The sequence below is a fragment of the Myotis brandtii genome, unplaced genomic scaffold (assembly GCF_000412655.1).
Source record: "Myotis brandtii unplaced genomic scaffold, ASM41265v1 scaffold112, whole genome shotgun sequence".
NCBI lineage: Eukaryota > Metazoa > Chordata > Mammalia > Chiroptera > Vespertilionidae > Myotis > Myotis brandtii.
In genome coordinates this window covers 14,511,307-14,536,011 of record NW_005353838.1, presented here as the reverse complement: position 1 = coordinate 14,536,011, position 24,705 = coordinate 14,511,307, and the positions used below count along the sequence as shown (strand labels likewise).

Below are 24,705 nucleotides of genomic sequence, written 5' to 3'. Positions count from 1 at the left end.
AGCTGACACTCCAACAACCCTGGTTGAATTTTTGGAAAATCTGAGCATATGACCCTCATAGTTGAAGCTCGTGTTGTTCAAGGGTCAACTTATAGTTCCCTTTAAAAATATATATATATTTTTATTGATTTCAGAGAGGAAAGAAGAGGGAGACAGAGACAGAAACATCAATGATGAGAATGATGAGAGAGAATCATTGATCAGCTGCCTCCTGCACGCCCCCCGCCCCCCCACTGGGGGTTGAGCCCCCAACCTGGGCATGTGCCCTTGACCAGAATAGATCCCAGGACCCTTCAGTCCGCAGGCCACTGCTCTACCACTGAGCCAAACCAGCTAGGGCTATAGTTCCCTTTTTTCTAGGTAATTTTCAGTCAATTTTGGTAGTTTTGTTTTGTTTTTACAGAAAACTCAGCTAAGCTTTAAAAGTGACACAGCCCTGGCCACATTGGCTCAGTAGAGCATTGGCCTGCCGACCTAAGGGTCAAGGGTTCAAACCCCGGTCAAGGGCAAGATTGCAGGTTCCCCAGTGTGCTTGCCCACATCAGGTGGGGGGGGGGGGGGGGGGGGGGGGGGGGGGGGAGAGCAACCAAACGATGTGTCACTCTTCCCATTGATGTTTCTCTCTCTCTCTTCCCACCTCCCTCCACTCCCCCCTTCCACTCTTGCCAGAAATCAATGGAAAAATTATCCTTGGATGAGGATTTAAAATTTTTTTTTAAAAAGTAACACAAATTTATTCATAATATTCGCTTAGATTTTCTTAAGCTCTTCTGTTTTTGTAGTTATGGCTGCATTTTCTTTCCAGATATAGTTTGTGTCTTTTCCTTTCTCTTAAAAGTCAATTTTCTGGAGTTGAAACCTTAGCTTATTCATTTTTAGTATTTCTTGGGTTTTAATAAACAAATTAATGTCTATAAATTTACTTGAATATATCCCTTACAAGTCACATTCCATTAGGTCTGATAACATATCTGCTCTCCTTCAGTTCTAAATATTTCATAACTTCCATTGTGATTTTCTTATTTATCCATGAGTTATTTGGGAGAGTAAGTTCTCAAACAGCCTTTTTTTTAAAAAAAAAAATTATTTCAGAGAGGAAGGGAGAGGGAGAGAGAGATTGAAACATCAGCGATGAGAATCAATTGGCTGCCTCCCGCACGCCCCCTACTGGGGATTGAACCCACAACCCAAGCACGTGCCCCTGACTGAAATCAAACCTTGGACCCTTCAGTCCGCAGGCAGACACTCTATCCACTGAGCCAAACTGGCCAGGGCCAGCCTTATTTTAAAAATTGAATTATACTTGACATACAATATTATGTTAGTTTCAGGTTAGTATTTTTATACACCATGATAAATCTAGCTATCAAGTGTAACAATAATATTGTTATTACAATATTATTGACTATATTCCCTACAGTGCATGTACAATAAATTCCTGTGACTTATTTATTTTATAGCTAGAAGTTTGTACCTCTTAATCCCCTTCATCTGTTTTACCCATCCTCCCACCCTCCTCTCCTTTGGCAACCAACAGTTTGTTCTCTGAATCAGAGTCTGTTTCCATTTTGCTGTTTTGTTCTTTAGATTCCATAAATAAGTAAAATCATATGATATTTGTCTTTCTCTGCCTGATTTATTTCACTTAGCATAATACCCTTTAGATCCACCCATACAAAATCTGTTTGCTACTCAAAAACAAAGGTCATTGCCCAACCAGTATGGCTCAGTGGTTGAGCGTTGACCTATGAACCAAGAGGTCATGGTTCGAATCCTGGTCAGGGGACATGCTTGATTCCCGGTGTGGGGCATACAGTAGGCAGCCAATCAATGATTATCTCTCATCATTGATGTTTCTCTCTCCCTCTCCCTTCCTCTCTGAAAGTTATAACATATATATAGGGTTTTGCATATATTTCAGGTGAACTTGAAAACATATTTTTTTCACTGTTAATTTTGGAGCAAGTTTCTTTATATACTAGTAGGCCAGACTTCTTAATTTTATTGTTCGGATTTTCATCTCCCCCTTTTCCCTGCTTATTCTATCAGATTCTAATAGAGGTGAATTAAAGCTTTTCAGTCTTCTCAGGTAGTTCTGTCAGGTTTTGCTTTATGTATTTTGAGGTTCTTAGTTGCATACAAGTTCATATTTGTCATCTCTTTTTAGTGGATACTTTCTCCATTTATTCTTTTTTTTCTTTATTGTTTTATTTAAAATATGTTTTTATTGATTTTAGAGAGAGAGGAAAGGAGAGGGAAACAGAGATAGAAACCTCAATGAGAGATGAGAAACATCATTGATAAGCTGTTTCCTGCATGTTCCCTGCTGGGGACTGAGCCTGCAACCTGTGCATATGCCCTGAGCAGGAATCAAACCATCAATCTCTTGGTGTATGGGTCAGTGCTCAACCACTGAGCAACACCAGCTGGTCTTTCTCCATTATTCTTTTTCCTTTTTATTCCTTTTCTACTTCCTGATGAATTAGTGTTCTGTATTTTTTCTCTTTACACTCATTTGGAACTGATGCTGTATATTTTTATTATTTTAGGGACTACCCTTATATTTTTAGCATACAATCTTAACTATACACTTTTCTAACAAATCCTGAAGGAATTTATTTTTGTCTCATTTCTTTGTGTGTGACAAGGATCTTCATGTGCTTTACCACAACCTATTGAGCATCCATCAGTCCATCTTATTGTTCTACAGTTTTAATTTTACTATTAAAAACACACAGAAACAGTTTGTCATTTGTTAATCACATCTATTTGGGGTATTAACTTATGTGGCTACAGTAGTGGGCCCAGGTTAGCCTAGTGGGGGAATGGGATAACCCAGCTCATCCTCCCCTTTGGGACCATAACATAAGAGCTAAAAGTGCTGTCAGAGGCCCAGAATTTTAGCATCAGGGAGGCCAAAGGTGGAGATGCCAAGAAGTCATCTGCCACGATCCCCACACCAAGTCCCATATTTCCTGCAGGTATCGGGCATTCAGGGAAGACGATGGGCATTATTCCGGGACCTACTGGAACCTTCTGGCTATCCGCCTGGCCTTTGTCATTGTGTTTGAGGTAGCTGGGGCACCTCCCAGGCCCTCTGTTGGCTTCCTCTTCTTGGCCTTAGCATGATTCCCCTACCCTCATGCTTTGCCTAATCTCACCATGTGGTTTGGGGGTTGGTGTGTCCAAAGGAATAGAGCCCTGGTCATACCGCTCTGTCACTGTGGCCGAATCACAGTTCCTCTCTGCATCATTTCTCCATCTGGAGAAGGGAGCAATCCCTGCCTAGCCTGTCACAGGGCTGTGCGGACATCAGGATGCTCTGGGTATCGTGTAGTGTCCCAGGGAAGCTCCATGGGGCCATGACACTGCTGCTTTTCAGTTCACCCACACCTGGGAAGCAGGTGTCCACACCTGAGCCCATGAAGGCCACTCTGGGCACTTGTTTTACCATTGGGTAGGGTGCCCTCTCCCACGGCTGGTCCTGTCCCCTCTCCCAGCATGTGGTGTTCTCCATCGGCCGGATCCTCGACCTCCTGGTACCTGACATCCCTGAGTCTGTGCAGATCAAGGTGAAGCGGGAATACTACCTGGCCAAGCAGGCACTGGCTGAGAACGAGGTGAGCCCCCACCCACAGCCCTCGTGCACCCACTGTGGAGTGGCCCCAGCCAGGTACTTGCTGCCAAGCAGGCCGGGGTACATTTAATCACTCTCCTTGGCCACCCTCCTGGACACAGGCTCTCTTGGGGACGAATGGAGCCAAGGACGACCAGCCCTCAGCCTCAGAGGAGAGTATGGGCCCACAGCCTAGGCGACCAGAAGCCAGCCGGGCCTCGCCAGTCCCTTCCCTCTGAGGTCGCAGGGATCATGTTGGGGGCTGAGGGGCCTGGAGTCAGACCCACCTGGAGTGCAGAGCCCTCACGCCCTGGAGATGAGAGGCCTCTTCCTCTCCTTCCCCTCCTCAGCTGCCTTGGGCCCCTGCTCCTGTGCCCTGCCTCCCAGGTCCTGGTTGCAGCCCCCACTGGCCACCCCTTTGGAGTACCCAAAGCCAGGCGACTATAGCAGGGGAACCTGGTGGGCTGGGGCATGCCTCCACCATCTCCCTCCCAGCCCCATGAGCCAGTATCCTCTCCTTGCACTCACCCAGGGGCAGAATGGCTCCACCCTGAGACTTGTTCCCATCACCCCCACCCACCTCTGGGCACACTGCCTACTCCCCTACATCTTTACTCAGAGCTGTGGCCCTTCCAGGCCTCAACCCTCCACTTCGTGCCATCCTGGGTCCCTGCACCCACAGCCTCCCCTGCCTCTCCCTGCTCACTTCCTACTTGCCCATCAGCCCTCACATGACTCGTCTGCCAATCCAGCCAGTGGACTCTGGGTCCTGTGTCCTCTCTGGTGTTTTGATCCTGCTGTCCTTGGAATGATGGAATGACCCCTCTCTAGGCCCACCTGCTTACACAGAGTCCTGCCTGCCCCCCAGCACTCTTATGTTCCAGGTCACAACCTGGAGTCAGCTCAACCCCTCACCCACTTTCTCCACTCCCCATTCCTAGCCAAGGGCTCCTGATTCTGTCACCATTTCTTGAACCTGGTGCCCCCTTTCACTCCCAGCCACTATGAGTGGCCTCTCAGGCTAAAAAGCTATACTGCCCAGCTCCCTCCCAGACTACAGCCTGAGGCTGAGGAAGGTTTGGAAGAAGACTCAATTTTATTCCCTGACCTGTGAAACACTGGTTTCCTGTATGTTTACACATGATCATCTCCAAAGTTGGGAGCACCTTAGTGCATCCAGTTGGACCTTGTCCACTGACCAGCTTGTGAACCCCCTTCCACATCCTCCTTCCATCAACTCAGTTAACCGCTGTGCCCATGCGTGACTCCACCACAGGGTGCTTGCCCTTGGCTGTGCACTCCCTGCTGGGTGTGTGTGTTTTCTCCACCTGTACCTTGTAATTCATGCTGGAATAAACCTCCCGAAGTACTGTGCGCACCACTGGCTTCCTCGGGGCACACTCCTAGATGCACTGTCAAACTTCCTCCAGAAGGGCCCATCGATACCTCTGCACAGCATTCTTGCCAATGTGGTGCCATTAAAAACCCACCGCTCTGGCCTCAGGCAGCACTGTGTGCACTGCAGGCAGCGTTTCCAAATGAGGTGAGCAAAGGTGCCATTGGCACTGCTTTTGGGCATCACTCATTCATCCACTTTGAGAAAAGGGACCGTCCTTTGAGCAGCAGAGCCGCCCAGTGGTGAGGCCAAATGGTTCCATTATGCAGTGTCCTCACAACATCCACAAGTATTCTTCCAGTGGTTGCTTTATTGCTTTCTCAAACTTTGTAATTTTAGAGTAAATCTATTGAACATAAGAAAATACTTGAGTCTTAACTCAGGTTTTCTTGAAGTGAACACACACATTGTAGTCAGCATGTCAATCTAGACAGCCTATCATCGGCCTAGTGCCTGGCATGGACCCTCCCACCTAACCCCTTCCCACCCAGAGTGGCCACCACCTTGGACTCTAATGCAGTGGAACCCAGAGTCTGACCCCGACCTTCAGGGGTGGTGCATCATGGGCCCATCCTGCTGCCATGTGCACTCCCTGTAGCTCTGACCCTTGACGCCTCAGTCCTCCCTCATATGACAGGTGGTTCCTCTGTATCTGCCTGGAGGCTGGGAGCCAGTCCTGGGGATACCTCAGTTTGCTGATAGAGATCATTCAGGCAGAATCCTGAGCTGAGTGAAGTAGCAAGGTACTGAACCAGCTGTGACCACTGCTGGCCTCCCACCATGGCCCCTGCAGGGCAGTCAGTTAATGTGGTGCTGAGAACTACAGATGCCAGCTGGGAGAATCGCACCAAAGATGAGAACTGTTTATGGATGTCTGACCACTCGAGTGCCATGGACTGAGAACACATGTGGTGTGATAAAACGAGCCTCGGCACACTGCATCTGGTTTTGGGTTTTATTTTAGAATTTATAAAATTCCAGTGTCATCCATATTCATGAGCCTTTACACATGTTTGCATATAATCTCCAAACTCCAAAGTTAAGGCCAAGGGATGGATTTTAACTGTGGACACATATGATATGGAAGACAGTCAACAAGAGGAAATGGACACTCATGCCCCACCCCTGCCCAGGGCTCCTGCAGCAGCACCAGAGGCAGCAGGAGAGCCCCAGGCACAGTCACCTCATGAGCCTGACTAACAGCCACACAGTGAGAACCCGCACAGTGTAGGAGAGGGGGCTGCACCTACATTTAGGAGTAAGTGCAGATGTGCAAACACCTGTTGGGGCAATTAAAAATCCACCTTTGCGGGGAGGGGGTTAGATATCACAGAAACATGAGGTTCGGGCAGATGCCAGAGGGCAGGGAGGGGTGGGAGGGGAGGGCAGTACACTGGCCAACAGGAAAGGCTCCAAAACTCATGCAGATAGAAGGAACTCCAGGGACCAGGGAGGTAGGGGATGGTCCTGGAGAAAGGCAAAACAGCAACTTCCCTTCTCACTTCCTTTTTCAATAGACTCCACCTAATTTGGGGTCACCCAACCTATTCAGCTGAAGCAAATGTTTTCCTACCCCAATTTATCACTTCTACATATGGGCACATTTGAGGCTGCTTGAGCTAATGGGAACTCAGAGACAATTGATACCAGACTTGTGTTCAGCAATTCTCGTCTATTCAGGAATTTCAGTCTAAAGACTGCCAAGCTGAGCAATAACCGAATAGAAAACTTCATGGAGGGGGTGGTCAGGGAAGAAGTGACCTTCCCCAGGGAAGGGCTGGGCAAGGGGTACTAGTTGGCTTCTCTAGGAACTCCATTATTTGGATGGAAAACTTGAGAGGGGCTCAGTCACCTCTACAGGGGTAGAGGTGGGGATGGGAGACCAGACAACCTGGAAACCAAGGGCCTGTCTGTGGCTCTCACAACACCGCCTTGGCCACCTTTCCTCTCCAGAGCACATCACCATGCTGGCTGGGGCAGGGCACCTTGTCTGTCTGGAATGACCCACCACCCTGAGAAAAGCAGACTCCCTTAGCAGGACCTGGTCCTCCAGCCCAGGTTGAGTGACAGCCTCTCTCTACCCCAGGACCAGGAAGCTGCCTCTGAAGGCCAGCTCCCAGGGTCAGCACACGGCATCCATGTGTCCGAGGGCAGCCTGTAGGATGGTGTACGCACTCTCCACTCTGGACTTTCCCACTGGCCACTTGCAAGTGAGGGTGCGACCCAGAGCTGTGACAGTCAGTGGACTCAGGCACTCGTGACCAGAGCCGTTGGAATCAGGAGGCTGAGCACCTGGGGCGGCACCACCCTCACCATGAGATCACTCCCACACTGGCTCTGAGGTAGAAAGGAGACTGGACTCGGCATTTAGGGAGGGGCAGGAAAGCTGAAGTCGATGTGACAGGTCAGCCGGGAGGGGAAGTGAGTCTCCTCTGCGGGCCACCTCTCTCCCCATCCCTGTGGTTCTAAGCTCACACCAAACCCAGGTGGTAGATGCAGCCTCACTTACAGGCCTTGCCCACCAGATGCGGGGCCTCCGGTGCCTGTGGTGCAGGGGCACAGACACTTGGAACCTGGTCCCCTTTCTGGGTCCAGGTGCTCCAGTGTGCACAATGGGCCTTCCTCCCACCCTGTGGTCTGGGATGTGCGGGCTTTGGCAGTGGGAAGGAGGCGGACTGCAGTCTATAGAGGGCTGGACTACAGGCAGAGGGAGAGAGAGCTGGGAAAGGAAGAGGGCAAACGTTTGGCTTTTCTAAAGTCAAGGAAATTTATTTCCTGAGGTCACGACACAGGAAGTGGGCTCAGCCCCAGCTGTGCAGCACTCTTAGTGGGGCCAGGGCCTTATTGACATGCCGGTGGACCAGGAAGCTTGTCGTGAAATGTCCAATTGCCTCTATTAGTGTTTGAACCGTGGAAAGCTGGCCCATAGCCGGTGTCAAGGGCAGATCCTGAGCACGTGCCGGGCGCTGGCCAGGCCTGAGGACCAGCTGCACACAGCGCCAGGCGCCCGGCTTCACTGTGAGACCTCGGGGAGGAGGGAGCGTCAACAATTTATGGAGGGTCCAGCTGCTGAGTCAGATTGAAACAAACCATTGCGTGGTGGGGTTTGGGTCAGCAGGCTGGAGAGGTTTGTTTTCTGATCATTATCGTTTCGGGCCCCAAGGGAGGGTCTTGGGGGCCACCTGAGCCCCAAAGCTGGGAAATTCTTCAGAGCTGCTCATATCTGGAGCCTGTGGGGACAGAGAGGGCACAGCTTTACTAAGCAAGTTTCACTCAGGCAGCTCCAAAATGGACCCACCCTCTGACCCTGGGCCCACCCACTGGCGGGTAAGTGTGGCAGGCATCCCCACTCCCTGGGCACAGGGAGGGCACCCAGGATGAGCACCGTCTGACCTTCTCACTGCTGTTGGCGGTCCAGGGAGCGTCCCGAACCACAAAGCCCTTGGAAGGTGCCTTGGACTCCTCGTGGGCTGGGGGCTTCATGTACACCTGCAGGACCTCGCTGTCCACCACGTCGGCCAGCTGTGGGCACAGGTGGGATCAGCTGGCAGTAGTGATTCCCCGTGAGCATCCACCACTGTGCTCACCCTGCTCTGAGGCGCTGGGGCTCGCCTGCACCTGGCAGGCATCTGAAACACCTGCATGTGGCCTCATGTGACCCCAGAACTCACATATTCTTCCTCCAAGTTGAGGATGTGGTCGATGGCCTCCTCCACGTTCTCTGGGAGCCCCGTCACGGTGACGCAGTTGGGGTCCGGGGCCCCGCTCTGCGGGAAGCGAATGTCCACCTGGAAGGAGCACACATAGCAGCTGAGGTGGCTCCAAGTGCCCATTAGAGGATTTTGGACTAAACAGTGGCCATTAGGTATGGCTGGAACAGTACATTTCTAGTGTTTTCCCTTTGGGTTCATGAAACCTAAGAACCTGGTTCATGGTCCCTCATCTTCACGACATGTGAGGCCAGTGCACTGCAGAAGCAGCTGGTGTAGAGGCCCCAACTCCAAGATGTGTATACCTCCTAGGGATTGGCTGGGGTGGCAGGCAGCCAAACCTTTGGAGCTAGCACAGGGCACTGACCAATGGCATCAACTATACAGCTGTAACTCCACTTGACCTCACCGCCTTAGCGATGAGCACCTGAGTCTTGGATGTCTGCCCTTTCAGACCTCTGCTGGCCTGTGAGTGTGCTCAGCAGTCTCGGCAGGAAGACTGAGGCCCTGGTGTCCCTTACCAGCCCATGGAAGAAAGCTCTGACAGCAGGGAGTATGCCCATCTCACCAATGGGGCTTCCAGGACTAACATACACCCTTCACGGTGGGGCTGAAGACACACCTTGAATTCATCCATGATTTTGCGAATGGCTTTGCCACGGGCACCAATGATGCGGGCGTGGACACGGTGGTCTAATGGGACGTCCTCAGAAACCATCTGTTCAAGTTCACCCACAATTTTCAGTATGGCATCCCGGGCAGCTTCTGTGTTCTTTTCGTACCCTGTGATGGTGATTTGGTCCTGCGGCTGAGAAAGGAGAATCCCATCAGAAGAGGACATGTCCCAGGATTCCTGGCTGGAAGGGCACACAGGGACTGGAGAGCGTTAGCTGGATTGAAGGAGGTAGGCTTCAGTTCAGGGGGAAAGACCGATCCACTCAGAAGAGAAAGAAGGTGAAAAGAAACAATATCCATTTATTTAGCTCCTGCCCCTCCCAGTAACACACAGGAAAAGAAAGAGCACCTGCCCACAAAGACGCGGCAGGACACTAGCAGGTGAGGGGTCTGGGGAGGTCCCCCTGGGCCCCTCATCTGGAGGGGTCTCAGTGAAGACGACCGACCTGACCTGGAAGAAGGTGCCAGACGGTGTAGCCAGTACTCCATACCTGCAGTGCCCCGCCCGGGGTCTCCCTCTGATCATACAAATGTCTGGATGAGCACACCAGATTGGTAAAGAGTGAGCAGAGCAAACGGATAATTCAAGGCACAGAGAAAGAAATGGGAAAACAAAATAATAGCCCCAGACCACATTCTTAACACATTGCGGGTGGATCACGAGCATTCTCGTGTTTGCATATTACACAGTGTTTTACATAAATGTTAAAGGCACGCCTTAAAATTAAATACGCATTGCATTTTTAAGTTATTTATTACATGTTCTTACAAGCTAAGTATGATACTTTGTAAAACCTATTTTGTACTCGTTCAATAGAAACTTATCTGGCCACTGGGTAAAGCTAGCAATAAAACTACTGGTGCACAATGTGTTAACGACAGAAGAGTATTATACACGCAAAAAAAAAAAAAAAAGAACAGAACATGGTGTCAGAGAACCAGAGAACCAGAACAAACATCTGGAGCCCTGGCCAGCATGGCTCAGTGATTAGAGTGTTGGCCTGAGAACTTAAGGGTCACGGGTTCAATTCCGGTCAAGGGCACATACCTGGATTGCAAGTTCCCTGCCCTGATTGGGGTGTATGTGGGAGGCAACCAATTGATGTGGCTCTCTAACATCAATGTTTCTCTCTCTCTCCTCTCTCTCTCCTCCACTCTCACTAAAATCAATTGGAAAAATATCCTCCAGTGAGGATTAAAACAAAATAAAACAAAGAATAACCTGGAAATGAATAGAGGAACAGGAACTTAAGAGACCCATCTGGGAGAGAGACAGAGAAACCCCAGGAGTCTAGGTGAAGCAGATGTAGGACAGGAGACGACCCTACCCAGTCCCCACCCAGCAATGCCCAGAAACCCCCACTCCCCAGTGAGGCATCACCCAGGGCAGAACACAGTTGGCATAATTCTCACAGGAAAAAGCTTTGTATGAAAGATGTAGCTGACTGACCCTACTTGGTTCATGGGATGTTAATAGTCTAAACCAGCCGTGGGCAAACTACGGCCCGCGGGCCGAAACCGGCCCGTTTGAAATGAATAAAACTAAAAAAAAAAAAGACCGTACCCTTTTATGTAATGATGTTTACTTTGAATTTATATTAGTTCACACAAACACTCCATCCATGCTTTTGTTCCGGCCCTCCGGTCCAGTTTAAGAACCCATTGTGGCCCTCGAGTCAAAAAGTTTGCCCACCCCTGGTCTAAACACTAAATAATGACTTTACAAAACCAATAATTATATGGGAAATTTGTGGGAAATAAAGGTGAGGGGTTGGAGAGAGCTAAATTCTCAAGATCAAGATAATTAAAAAAATCAAATAAAAAAATAAAAAAAGAACAGCAATGTAAACATAATCCTTAGAAACAGAGATCAACAGAAGAAAAGGCAGTGAAAGGCTGTACCTGGGGCAGGATCAGTTCAGGGAGCACAGAGGAAAAGGGATGCGAGGTCAGCACCTACAGGCCTGCCTCACTTTCTGAATGACAAAGACCCTGGAAGGGAAGGCTGGGGAGAGAAGCAGGCAAGAGGCCCGCAGTGATGCTCAGACACAGGTTGGAAAGGCATAGTATGGTGGGACCAGGCCAGTCTGCAGAGGCTTGTTGGGATTTTCTGGCCAGAAGGTTCCAGGGAACCATTTCTGGGTGCTCTCCTGTGCACCAAATACTGCAGGAGACCCAAGGAGAAACTGGGCTCCCCACCTCCCCGAGGGCCAGGAAGGGCCAAGAGATAAGACAGGCAGGGGTGTGGGATGGGGTGGGCCCAATGTAGTGCAGAGGGTAGAGGGCATGCAGTTCTGTAGGGCTCCACCTGTGAGGACAACTGTGCGAGGACCCTGCCAGAGCCCCCAGATAGGCACAGGAAAAATGCCCAAGTCCACATGGCAACACATCCATGACAGGGAAACCTCACCCAACTGGCACATGCCAAGATGGGGCCCAAATCCAGAGCCAAACTCAATCCTCAAAGACCTGCCCCTCTGGATCCTGCTCTCTCACCTCCCAGCTGAGCACCTCCTGTTTGCCTGGTCACTGTTCCCAGTCAGGACAAACGTCAACGAGAGTCCATCTGCCCCCAAAGTACTCCAACGTGCTATCTGACCCTAGAGGTCTCTTACCTGGTTCCCATCATCCTTATCAGGAAATTGGATGTTCACGTCATGCTCCAAGCGGATTTGGGTAATCACTGCCCCCTTTCTCCCAATGATTTTGGGATGGTATTTAGGGTCGACAGTGACGCTTAGCTTAAAACTCCTTAAAGCCTGTGGATAAAACAAGTGAGAATGAGGCAAAGGGTGGAACACTTGAGCCTTGAGCTTCACTTCACTATCACATGCATCCACATGCCTCTATTCCATCCTACACCTGGAAAGTGTCCTCTGTTACCACAGCAACAAGAACAAGCCATGGCTTTTCCATGAGTCTGTGCCACATTCCATCATTAGCTAGTGATGAAAACCAGAGCCTTGACCTGCACAACCAGGTCCACAGGGCCTTCAGAAAAGGACCGGAGAGGCCTGGATGATAACAGGTGGAACTGTGTGTTCCTAAGATGTGGAGCAGGGATCTGAGGAACAAGCATTAAAAAGGCCAAAAAGAAAGGAGGGAACCAAAGTGGTAAGGGGACACAGCCCCAATGTGTGTGGCCAGAAACCTGGTCAGAGGACACCCCGCAAAGTCAGTGCTGTGCCCAAGACAACTGTGCCACACTGACACTGCAGGATGTCTGAGCTCAGTCATGCCCCTCAGTGAAGAGCTGGTACCCTGCTTAACCTGCAATCCTACTAACAGTGCCCAGGACCCGCCCATTGTGTGTCACTCATGTGACCCCTGGCTCCACCATGGGTGGGCGGGCTGTCACCCCTCATCAACAGCAGGGACACCGCACCCACTCTGGGCTTCAGCATATCCTGGGGTCTCTCCAGCAACAGCTCTCAAAAGCTCTCAGAGGGCCTCTCAACCTCAACTTCCCTATAAAGTTGAAGGCACCATCACGTCTCCCGATGTACTTGGAAAGAACTTGCTAATAAGCAAGCAACACTGTTCTGATAAAGACTCCCCACTTAACAAGACCTCTGGATGTTGACTGGGTCTGCCTCCAGCCTCCTGATTTAACTGGTCGAAGTGTAGCCGGGGTGCTGGGTCTCTTAGAAGCCCCTGGTGATCCTCAAGTGTGACCACACTGAGAGAAGAAACATCCACGGCCCCACCTGCTGCTCACCCGGTCCTCCTGCTCTGCCTGCAGCTCCCGCACACGCTCCAGGAGCCCAGCCTTGGCCCGGTCCAGATTTGCAGCGAGGCCTGTGATGGCGATGACATCAGACTGCAGCTCAGGTGCCGGGACGTGTATATTCACCTGGTGGACACAGGAACAGACCTGATGTACGTGGGGGTCCCTCAGGACGGGAATGTGCCTATCTGGCTCCTCCGATGGTGAGCTTGGAAGCCATGATCAACCTGCCTGTCACATTTGGCCAGGAGATACACCCACAAGCTGGGGACAAGGAGGTTGGGTAGTGTGAAGCGTGATAACCAAGAGCAGGAGGAGGGCACCTCCCCTGGGTTGGGTGTGTGACAGCTCACTCCCTAAACCTGGTATCCAGGGATAGGACCTGCAAACTGCTCACCTCAAACTCATCCATCATCTTGCGGATCCCGCTTCCCTTCTGTCCGATGATGTACCGGTGAAGGTCAAAGGGCACTTCCACTTCAATGGTGACAGGAACCAGAGCCTACAGGGAAGAGGGTTGTTAGGCCCAGAGCAGTGAGCAGTGACTCTGTGGGCTCAGCAACAGGACTTCATGGAGAGAAGTACGGTGCACATCGGAACTTTCCACACTGTTCCCCCTGGACTGAGTAGGCCACTGCTAACCCCAGAGAAAACATGGGAGAGGGTCCAGTATTAATGCTGGCAGAGCAGCTTTCAGACCCTGGCCCCAAGCCTCTGCTCTTAGATATAGAAGGCCCCTTATTGAAGCAAAACAATAGAACAAAAATCCAGGAAAAACAGGACTCGAGACCTATAGGGGCAGGGGAGAGCCCTTAGACACAGAGGCTGCCCCGACCCCCAGCCTCACAGAGGTAAAGAATAGACTATGACCACCCTAGTCCCAACCGCCTCCAATGGCACCAACCCCTAGACATGGGAGAGCTGATTCTCACCTGTCTCTCGGCTCAATGCAGAGGCTTTGTACACTGTGTGTGCAGCATTTAGAACAGCACCCAACATGTAGGTGGCGCTCAGTAAGTACTCACTGCAAAACTGATTCATCCTCACCCTAGCCGGTGTGGCTCACTGCATAGAGCGTAGGCCTGCAGACCGAAAGGTCCCAGGTTCAATTCCAGTCAAGGGAACATGCCCGGGTTGCGGGCTCAATTCCCCAGTGGGAGGCATGCAGGAGGCAGCCAATCAATGATTCTCCCTCATCATTGATGTTTCTATCTTTCTCCCTCTCCCTTCCTCTTTGAAATCAATAAAAATAGAAAGACAACCATTTGTAACAGTACAATTCATTTCAACAACAACAAAAAAACACTTGACTCATCCTCACAAGTCCAAACATCCCTACTTCACAGAGAGGGACACTGAGACCCTCCAACTGTGCTCTCTGCAGCCCCCAGGCTAGCAGGCCGAGGCTGGCCCCATGCTGCTGCCAGGTCTGGGGAAGGAAATGCCACAGCCTGCAGTACAAGCCACAGTGCTCGGACTTAGGACTTTATAAAGTGACTAGACCATGAATCTGCCACTAGGGAAGCATCCCTCAGGTCACCACTCACCCCCGAGGAGGGGGAGGAGCCACACGCACCTCAAGGGCTTCCTTGGCAGCTTCACACTTTTCCTTGCGGCCAGAGATGATGATGATGTCACACCTCCTTGGAGAGCCAGGGTCAGCCTCTCTGCCCTCCCCAGCATCGTCACCGTTCTCCTGAACAGCTGGCTCTGCACTATGAACTGGGGAGAGAGCAGAGGGGCAGGTCACACAGGCCTCAGTCATACTGCCTCACCTTCAACATGGACCTGAGTACTCGAGACACAGGAACTGGTGGCAGGAGAGGTGAGAGGTGCCCACCGTGTTTGAGAGGGGAGGACAGATGTTCCCATGGTTCTGGGAGGAGTCAGTGGGAGGGGCTTGAGAGATTTAGGAGGGACAAGGTGATGCTGTACCAGCTTCTTCTGCTATGAAGAAAGAAAGCCACAAGAATAAAGCGACCTGAAACAGGACACAGAAGCAGCTGGTGAGGCTCCTGTGGGCCACACTGGGGAGCATGTATGCACCCAAATTAACACCAAAAGAATATTCCTGGTGTGAAACAGAATCCAGTAGTCTGTACGATATAAGTAAGTAAGCAGGCATAACTGCCTAGAGCAGTGATGGCGAACCTGACACGCGTGTCAGAGGTGACACGCAAACTCATTTTTTTGGTTGATTTTTCTTTGTTAAATGGCATTTAAATATATAAAATAAATATCAAAAATATAAGTCTTTGTTTTACTATGGTTGCAAATATCAAAAAATTTCTATATGTGACACGGCACCAGAGTTAAGTTAGGGTTTTTCAAAATGCTGACACGCCGAGCTCAAAAGGTTGGCCATCACTGGCCTAGAGCATCATGATCCTGGATTAAAATTGGGGGACGTTTCAAAACAGAAAATCTGAATGTCAACAATGAATTCATAACTCACATAATCAGATCTACAAATTCTGACGAACATACTAGGGTTATCGAAACTGATATAAGAACATCCTTACTCTTAGGAAATAGCCATTATGGAAAAGGGGCAGGTCTGAAAACACAGTGTGTGCGTGTAAAGGGATGGGTGGGTGAGAAAGACAGGGAAGGTTTGAATAGTGAGTACAAAGAATAGATTTTTGTTCTGTTCTGTGCAATTTTTCTGAAGTGTGAAATTATATCAAAATTTAAAAAATATTCTAGTGTGAAACATAAATGTGGCATGTATGATCTAACTAGTTTTCAACTCAAATTAGCCTATATTCCGAGAGACGCAGAGGAGCTTCGGTGGCCGAGCTGCAGCACCAGGCAAAGTGAGAATACGCCAGTGCACTCAGCAGGCTGCAGGCCCCCAGCTCATCCCAGCTTGGCCCCGTGGGTCCAGGGAGACTAGTTACAGAGAGAACGCATTTTTTGTGACAAAACAAGGAGCGCACAGAACTTACAAAGTTAGGTCTGAGATAAAAGCCAGATCCTGCTCATAGGTCACCTCCTACCCAATCCAATCCTGGGGACACAAAGCAGAACCAGATGACAAGCAAGATATTGGGAGCTGAAGGACCGTCCCAGAAGGGCAGCCAGTCACCCAGTGACATCCTTGGATGGGTCAGAGGCTGCTATCCCTTCTGTAGCTGTCTGGCCTCACGAGGCACAGGACCCACAAGGGATCCAGGGAGGGAGGCTGCTGCTGTGCAGAGCAGGTGCAGCCTCACCACAGCTCTCAGAGGGCCTGTGAGGAGCAGGGGAACTGAACACGGGCTTCCCCTCCATAAGAGGCTGCATGCAGGTCCTTTCTCTCCTCTGGCCTTGTCATCGGCTGCAAGCCTCTGGGACATCTGAAGGGCACCTTGTTACCTTAAAGCAACTGACGAGGCCACCACCTGGGGACCTGGGAGCCTGAGCCTCTGAAAGCCCCGGGGTCCCCTGACATGTCCAGCACCAAGATGGATGAAGCTTCACCAGGAAACATGTCCCCACCTCTCCCCAGACCAGGACCATTCATACTCCTACCTCCCACCTAGCATAGAACTCCCCGTGGGGACCCACCTGGGTTCTCCTCTTTGTCTGGGAATTTAATTTGAACGTTATAGTCCCGAGTGATCTGCTGGATTCTGGAACCTTTGGGGCCCATGACAGAGCGATGGAATTTCTGGGGTATGGCACACTCTATGGTCACCTGGGCTTCCTGGGGGAAGGAGGGCACAGCAAGAAGAAAAACAAAGGCAAAGGTTAAGGTTAACTACTTATGGTTGATTCCTGTTTACACCACCTTCCTCTGCAGCCACTTCTGGGAGTGCAGACACTCCCCTTTTCCAAGATGAATCCAGGGCTCATCTTACAATGGGTTGAAGGGAGAAGGGTTGTGGGAGGGGCCACAGGAGGCCTTCTGAAACATTTCCCAAAAGAGGAAAGCATCAATGGTTCATCCACACAAAACTACTCTGTTGCTTGCTCCCAACCAACATTTGAATACAGCAGCATCTGATTTCTCTCCATACAGGGAGCCCCTGCTATGTTAGCACCTGGCCACGTTAGTTCCAGGTGATAGGGACCTGCAGATGCTGTGGCTGTGACTCCAGTTCTAAGGCCATGGCAGGGAGGTGCCAGGAGAGAGGGCCCAGTTCTCTACAGGCTGGTTTAGAAAGCCCAGTGTGTCTATGTGACCTCTCCGTGGACTCCCTGGCACTGTCAACCTCCTTTCCTCCCTTTGGAGCAGAGGAGGAGGGAAGGCAGCTGGTTCCTGTACACATGGCACTTTCACAAAATGGACAGCCAAATTGCTTCTCACAGGCAGCCCTCACCCACTGAAGAAAGGGCGAGGAGGGAGGGAGCCTGCAACCCGAGGGATATGTTGGGGGCAAGCCCACTCCCCAGCTTTGAGTGGCTGCCAGGCCTAGCACCCTACAAACTTCTGGGTGCTCACCAGGTCTTCGATGATCTCCTGGATGCGCTTTCTGGCTGCCTCCACACATTCCTTGGCACCCTTGAGAGTCACTTTGTCACTCTGTGTGCCAGACCGCGGGAAGCTAACCATCACCCCACCGTACTCCTCGGCGATTTCCCGCAAGACTTGGCCTCTTCGAATAACAAAATGACGGTGGTGCTTGGGGTCCACCAGCATGTAGTCTTCTACCACATTATCCTGTAGCATGGAGACAAGGGAAAGTAAAGGACCAACGGTGAAGGCCCCATTCCCGATGCTCAGGTGGCCCCAGGGAGACCAGGCCTTACCAGGTTCTGAATCAAGGCCTCCAGCTCCTTTTGGGCCTCCTTGACAGCATCCTCTTTTCCGATGATGGTGATCAGGTCCTGATCCTTGTCCTCTGCCGTCGGGAATATGATTCGGGCTCCGGTGGTGTCACGTACCTTGCGGATCTTGCCACCCCCTTTGCCAATGAGGAACTTGTGGTACTCCGGCTTGGCCCGGATGTCAACAGTGAAACTCTTGGTTTGCTGCAGAAATCAACCCCATATACATTGGCCTGATGCCACCTGCCCGGCCCCTGGAGCAGGTGAAGAAGAAGCCTGATAGGACAAGAGTGTGGGGTGGAGCTTACCTCACGCTGTCCCGACGTCCTCTTAATGAGGCTAATCAAACCTCACTCAAAGAAATGTATGGCCACGCAGACCAACTGCCCTTGTACTTTGCTTAGCCTCAGTGGAAGATACCAAGACAGAGTATCAGACCCAGAGTCCCATGCCTGTCACTTATCAGCTATTACCAAACTCTGCCAGGACCCACATGGTGTGGGGTACACCTGTACAGAACTATCAGCTCCCCTCCTCCCAACAAAGGCAGAGTGCACTCCGTCCAGGTATTCCTTCGCCAGCGGCCTGGGTGAGCCTGCACACAGCCAGCAATGCCCAAACCTAAAGCTCAGAGACCCTAGCCAACCAGGACACCATCTGACACTAAGAAACTAGACTCAGCCCTGGCCAGTGTGATTCAGTTGGAGTGTTGTCCCATATACCAAAAGGTGGTGGGTTTGATCCCCAGTCGGGGCCTGTGCAGGAGGCAAACGATTGATTTTTCTCTCTCATATCAATGTTTCTCTTTCTCTCTCCCCCACCCTTCCTCTCTCTCTAAAGTCAATAAAAACAATTTATTTATTTATTTTTTTTAAATTTGGGCCCAGGAAAGACCCTACCACAGGAACCTTGCTGCAACGCCAGCTACTCTGGCAGATTGATTCACCTGGAGGGACACGCTTCTCTAGGGTGACTCAGGCTCACAAGCAGGAAGAAGAAACACAAGGAAGAGCAAAGCAGGACTGCCGGATGCTAGCAGCACACCCATATTTTGTCACCTTCCAAGTGCTGACTCCACAGAACACCACAGAGAGCCTCTAACTTTAGACAATTACTCGCAAATAGCAGCAATGGAAAGCTAAAAGTTTAGGCAAGCCCAATCCAGCAATACAATAAAGGATGACACAAAAAACCAAGTGGGGCTTCCCCAAGAATACAAGGTTGGTTAAACATTAAAAAAAAAATAAAAAAAAATCAACTCCTGCTATGCAACACATTGGAGGCCCCTAGCAACGCAGCAAGATGAGACACATAGGTGTACATAACAGAAGTGCACTGTCCACTCACAGATTATGTGTTTTACATAAAACTCACAAGAATCACCCTAGCCAGTTTGGCGCAGTGGACAGAGCATCAGCCCGCAGACTGAAGGGTCCCAGATTTGATTCTGGTCACGGGCACATGCCTTGGTTGCAGGTTCCCTGAGCCTGGTCAGGGTATGTGCAGGAGGCAACCAATCAATGTGTCTCTCTTACACTGATGTTTCTCTGTCTCTCCCTCTCCCTTCCACTCTCTCTAAAAATCAATGGAAAAATATCCTTGGGTGAGGATTAACAAATATCTAGATATATAAAAGCCTAATATGCCAAGCGTCCAACTGTTTGACCAGTCACTACGACACACACTGACCACCAGGGGGCAGACGCTCCGACCGGTAGGTTAGCTTGCTGCTGGGGTCTGGCCGATCAGGACTGGGTCAGACGGGCCGGACACACACTGGAGCCCTCCCACGGTCCCTTCCCGGCCTGGATCATGCACTGGTGGGGTCCCTTGGCCTGGCCTGTGCACTCTTGCAATCTGGGACCCCTCGGGGGATGTTGGAGAGCTGGTTTCAGCCAGATCTCCGCAGGCCAGGCCGAGGGACCCCACTGATGCACGAATCCATGCACCAGGCCTCTAGTAAAAAACAAACAAACAAAAAAAACTCCTAAGAATCCACACAAAAAGCTACTGGAACTAATAAGTGAGCTTTACACCAGACACACAAAACAAGGCCAATACACAAAATCAAGTATGTATTTCTATGCCCTACATTATGAATTACAAGAGTACCATTTATGATAGCATTAAAAACCAAAACAGATGTAAAATTGAACAAAACATGAATAAGACCTGCATGCTAAGAACTACAAAATGCCAATGAAAAGTCAAAACCTTAAATGCTGAGAATTCTCCCGAATTTGATCTTTAGCTTTGACATAATCCCAATAAAAATCCAAGCAGGAATTTTCCCCCCGGAAATTTTCTACATGCTTTTGGAAAGGGAAAGGGTCTGTAACAGCCACGGCAATCTGAAATGCAAAAACGCTGCTGGACCCACCAGGTGTCCCGTCAAGGCAGCCACTCCAACCTGTGGTGTCCATGGAATGGAGCAGCGCGTCCACACACAGACTGGCAGACAGGTTTGATGAAGGGGCAATGGCGATTCAATGAAGAATTTGGGGGCCCGATGAGCAAAACATGTTATTACAGAGGTGGTCACACAAACACTGTTTGTGAACACTACATTAACAAGGGTGGATTTAACTGTATAAAAATACTTTTTAAGGTAAACAATAGATTTCCTACTTTACAGACGTGGGCATCTGACCTTGAAAGACCCTTCAGTAATGGCAAGATCAAAGAGACATAAAGGTACATGAAGTTTTCTGACCTGCCACAAAGAAAGGGTTTTTAGAGTTTCTATCCTGAAGAGAGGACACTTCCAGCAAGTAGCACACAGTGACCCCTCCCGTGGTGGCACTCACCTTCTCCTCTGCCAGGTGCAGAAGCTGTTTCTTGGCCTTCTCCACATCCGAGGAAGGGCCCCTGATGACAACTGTGTCGCTTCCCGAGCCTTCCACAGGGAAGTGAATGTGGACCCCGCCGCACTCCTCCATGATGGAGCGGATCAGGCGACCCTTCGTGCCAATGAGGGAGTTGTGCAGCTTGGCAGGGATGGAGACCTCCACCTCGGCTATGTTGGCCTGAAATCACACACGGCACAAGAGAACCACATTTTTGTGTGGCAAGAAGGGCAAGAGTGAGAGTCAGCCATAATCGGTGTGGTGAGTATTCAATAGACCTGGTGCAGAAGGAGCCCAAAGCGTGCATACGTGCGTGTGTATGTCACACAGTGCAGAAGAGAAGCTGCGATGTCAGATCATAAACAGCGCTGCTCCTTCAGGCCCTCTCTGGTTCGAGCAGTAAAGACAAGTTTGAGATGCTTACGGATCAACCTTTCCCATTAACTCTATATATAAGCAAGGATTCTGCCTCCTACCAAGATGAAACAACAAAGACTGCATTTATCTGCCACATGAAACAATGGTGTTCAAGACCCTGGAGACAAAAGCAAATGAGGTGATCCCTATGACTGCGCCCTGGTTGAGCCCCTGAACTGAGGACACAAAGCTGACAGCCCAGGAAGATCAAGGTGCTAGGAGCTGGTGGGTCAGAGCCCAAGAAGAGAGAATGTGGAGAGAGACTCCCATATTGACACATGTAGGGAGACTGCCTGGGCCAGGGAAAGAACCAGCAGAACGAGAGAACACGGGGATGGCAGCTTAGTCAGTGTCCACAAGTATAGGACCCTGGGCACAGTACTCAGAAGGGTCTCACCCCAAGAGGGAACAACTGGGCCAACACCACCACCCTGACCCCACCTAACAAGTCCAAAAAGGAGCAAACTGTTTCAAAGTAACTTAACAAAGCATAAAGGTATTTACAGAAACCACAAAAGTATCCAGCATCCACCAAAGTAAACTTCACAATGTCTGGCATAATAAGAAAAATACTGGATATGCAAAGACACAGGGGAAAATCCCACAACCAAGATAAAACAATAGAAAACAACCCAGGAATGACACTAAACAGGTATTTTCACTATACAGCATACAGTCAAGAAGCCAAAGGAAATGACTAAACGTGTCAGGTATAAAACCAAAAAAAATTCAAATTGAACTTCTACAGGTGAAGACAGTATCTGAAATGAAAAATATACTAGATGGGGTCACAGGCAGAATGGACATTGTAGAAAACTAATGAATTGAAAGAAACTCATGAAGAAAAACTTAGCAACCCCCCCATCCCCACCCAAATAAACAGAGAGCCAGTGAATGGTAGGATGTCATGCTGCCTAACACTCAGTAATTAGACTCCCTGAAGGGGAGGACAGAAAAAACTATTAAATAATGACCTTAATTTTTCCAAATTTGATGAAAACTCTAACCTCAAATATCCAAGGAGTTCAATGAACTCCAAGCAAAGAAACATGAAGAAAACTACAAAGCTGGTGATACAATAAAAAAAAAAGCCATAGGAAGGACTAGTCTGTGCAGATGAGTGAAGCAAAGGATAATGTTGTACGTCTATTATATCTCAATTAAAAAATGAAGTACTGCCCTAGCTGGTTTGGCTCAGTGGATAGAGTGTCAGCCTGTGGACTAAAGGGTCCCAGGTTCAATTCCGGCCAAGGGCACATGCCTGGGCTGTGGGCTTGATCCCCCCCTAGTAGGGGGCATGCAAGAGGCAGCCAATCAATGATTCTCTCATTATTGATATTTCTATCTATCTCCCTCCCTTCCTCTCTGAAATCAATAAAAAATATATATTTTAAAAAAATGAAGTACTGATATACATAACATGGATGAATCTCAAAATAATTATGCAAAGTGAAAGCAACTAGACTCAAGAATAGATACTATGACTCTCTTAGACAATCACATAAAAATTCAAGCTCATCTACTTTAACAAAGCGGACTGGGGGTTCGACAGACACAGTGGGGAAGCTGGGAGAGTGACGCTTGACAGAGGTGCTAATTGGTTTGGCTCAATGGATAGAGCATTGACCTGCAAAATGAAGGGTCCCAGGTTCAATTCTGGTCAAGGGCACATGCCTGGGTTACGGGCTCCATCCCAAGTGGGGGGTGTGCAGGAGGCGACCAATCAGTGATTCTCTCTCATCACTGATATTTGTATCTCTCTCCCCCTCTCCCTCCCTCACTGAAATTAATAAAAATATATTTAAAAAAGGGGGGAGGCACAGGCTTATTTTGGGGGTGATGGGTAAGTGCATTATCTTGACTGTGGAGGGGATTTCATGGACATATACATATGGCAAATGTATCCAACTGCACACTTTAAATATGTTCAGTTTCTTACATGTTCATTTTTCAAAAATTGGGAAAAATATAACACCTTGAGGACATGAAAATTTCCCAGCACCCAAGTCAAATGCTACTACTGCTTAGGACTATCAGTAAGCACTGCCAGAGATCACCACCCAGACCAAAGCTCCTCCACGAGGGGCTCTGGCCCTCCTGTCCCTTCCTGGCCCCAGGCCAGAGCCTGTCATACAGCCAGCTCCACATTACCAGGTCTTTCTGGATGGACAGGATGCGGCTCCGGGCAGCCTCGCAGTTGGCCCGCTTGCCTGTTATGATGATGGTCTCCGAGTTGCTATTTTCTGCTGGAAGGTCGATCTTGGTATTGCTTTCTTCACGAATCTATGAGAAAGACGCAGTGAGAAGCAACTACCATTGAGACACCCGGAGCCCAGAGCTAGGAAGTAAGGCCCCTCCTTCAAATTTAAAGCCAGAATAGCACAGGACCATGGAGGGCAAGGTGAGAAGAGCCACGATTCCGGGGACAAGCCGGCCAGTCACCTTTTTAATGTTTGCGCCTCCTTTCCCAATGATGTTCTTGTGAAATTGCTTGAAGATCGGAACAGAGATCGAATAGCTATTTTCCACCTTGAAAACAAGAAATTGCCAGATTAACTGTCAAGCTAGAGCGTCCCTAAACAACAGAATACTAGGGAAGACTTTGTCCTGCGTCTCTCTTACTTTCTGACCTTCAGAAGTCGTCACGAGGATGGGTGAGATAACTACTCAACAACTAACTCACCTGGCCTGTCACAGGTGACAGGTGCAGGGCCCCCTTTTATAAAAAGTGGACTGCCACAGACCCTACAACCTGTTAGATGTGTGTTCCACAATCCAGAAGCAATCAAGTCTACCCAGGTGCCCTCAATTGGCCCTCTAGGGCAGTGATGGCAAACCTATGACACGCGTGTCAGAGGTGACACGCGAACTCATTTTTTTGGTTGATTTTTCTTTGTTAAATGGCATTTAAATATATAAAATAAATATCAAAAATATAAGTCTTTGCTTTACTATGGTTGCAAATATCAAAAAATTTCTATATGTGACACGGCACCAGAGTTAAGTTAGGGTTTTTCAAAATGCTGACACGCCGAGCTCAAAAGGTTCGCCATCACTGCTCTAGGGTAAAAGGGAGTGGGTGCCACTACAGGAGGAGAGCAGGCTGGGGATGGACAAAAAGAGGATTAAGCTCAGAACACCCAGCTCTACTGGGCAGCAGGACAAGCCCAGTGCTAAGGAGCCCAGGCAGCTCCTCTCCCAGGGGGTCACAAGCTAAGTGCATGCCCGCAAGTGACTGTAGAGAGCACAGGGACACCTGCAGCCTCTCCATCAACCATCTCTTCCCTTTCTAGGTCTGAGAAAAGGAACAATCCATAAATGACACTACTTGTACAAGTCTCTCTCCTCACTGGATGGGACAGTTTCCTAGGTGTCTGAAGACCCATGAAGGAAACAAGGTCACTTGGTATGGGACATAGAGGAGCTCCCCACTTTAATTCCATGGAACATTCAAGTTGTGACAATTTCTGCCAGTGTAATTTCAGGTGTTAAAAGGTAGCATCATGACTTTGTCCCAAGTCCCTGAGACGGCAGACTCACCTAATGCCCAAGTGTGCTGACGGCAC

General features: G+C 49.6%; 2 protein-coding genes across 3 annotated transcripts in view; one reads left to right on the top strand and one right to left on the bottom strand.

Annotated features, from left to right (window-relative positions):
* The window catches only part of ANO7 (anoctamin 7), a 28,475-nt gene extending 21,578 nt beyond the window's left edge, over positions 1-6,897 (top strand). Inside the window, exons 22-24 of the mRNA XM_014547184.1 lie at positions 2,905-3,072; positions 3,501-3,620; positions 3,739-6,897. Of these exons, the coding sequence (XP_014402670.1) occupies positions 2,905-3,072; positions 3,501-3,620; positions 3,739-3,855 (405 nt within the window). The 3' untranslated portion in view covers positions 3,856-6,897. The remainder of the gene's footprint in view (positions 1-2,904; positions 3,073-3,500; positions 3,621-3,738) is intronic.
* Positions 6,898-7,760: 863 nt separating this feature from the next.
* Positions 7,761-24,705, bottom strand: part of HDLBP (high density lipoprotein binding protein) — a 76,874-nt gene continuing 59,929 nt past the window's right edge. For both annotated transcript variants that reach the window (XM_005857689.2, XM_014546708.1), the window contains exons 15-28: positions 23,582-23,668; positions 23,291-23,422; positions 20,684-20,902; positions 17,859-18,080; positions 17,551-17,769; positions 16,674-16,812; positions 14,701-14,846; positions 13,522-13,626; positions 13,116-13,250; positions 12,013-12,156; positions 9,345-9,530; positions 8,684-8,800; positions 8,406-8,534; positions 7,761-8,242 (exon numbers count right to left, since the gene is read on the bottom strand). In XM_005857689.2, coding sequence (XP_005857751.1) covers positions 8,156-8,242; positions 8,406-8,534; positions 8,684-8,800; positions 9,345-9,530; positions 12,013-12,156; positions 13,116-13,250; positions 13,522-13,626; positions 14,701-14,846; positions 16,674-16,812; positions 17,551-17,769; positions 17,859-18,080; positions 20,684-20,902; positions 23,291-23,422; positions 23,582-23,668 — 2,067 coding nt within the window. In that variant the 3' untranslated portion in view covers positions 7,761-8,155. The remainder of the gene's footprint in view (positions 8,243-8,405; positions 8,535-8,683; positions 8,801-9,344; positions 9,531-12,012; positions 12,157-13,115; positions 13,251-13,521; positions 13,627-14,700; positions 14,847-16,673; positions 16,813-17,550; positions 17,770-17,858; positions 18,081-20,683; positions 20,903-23,290; positions 23,423-23,581; positions 23,669-24,705) is intronic.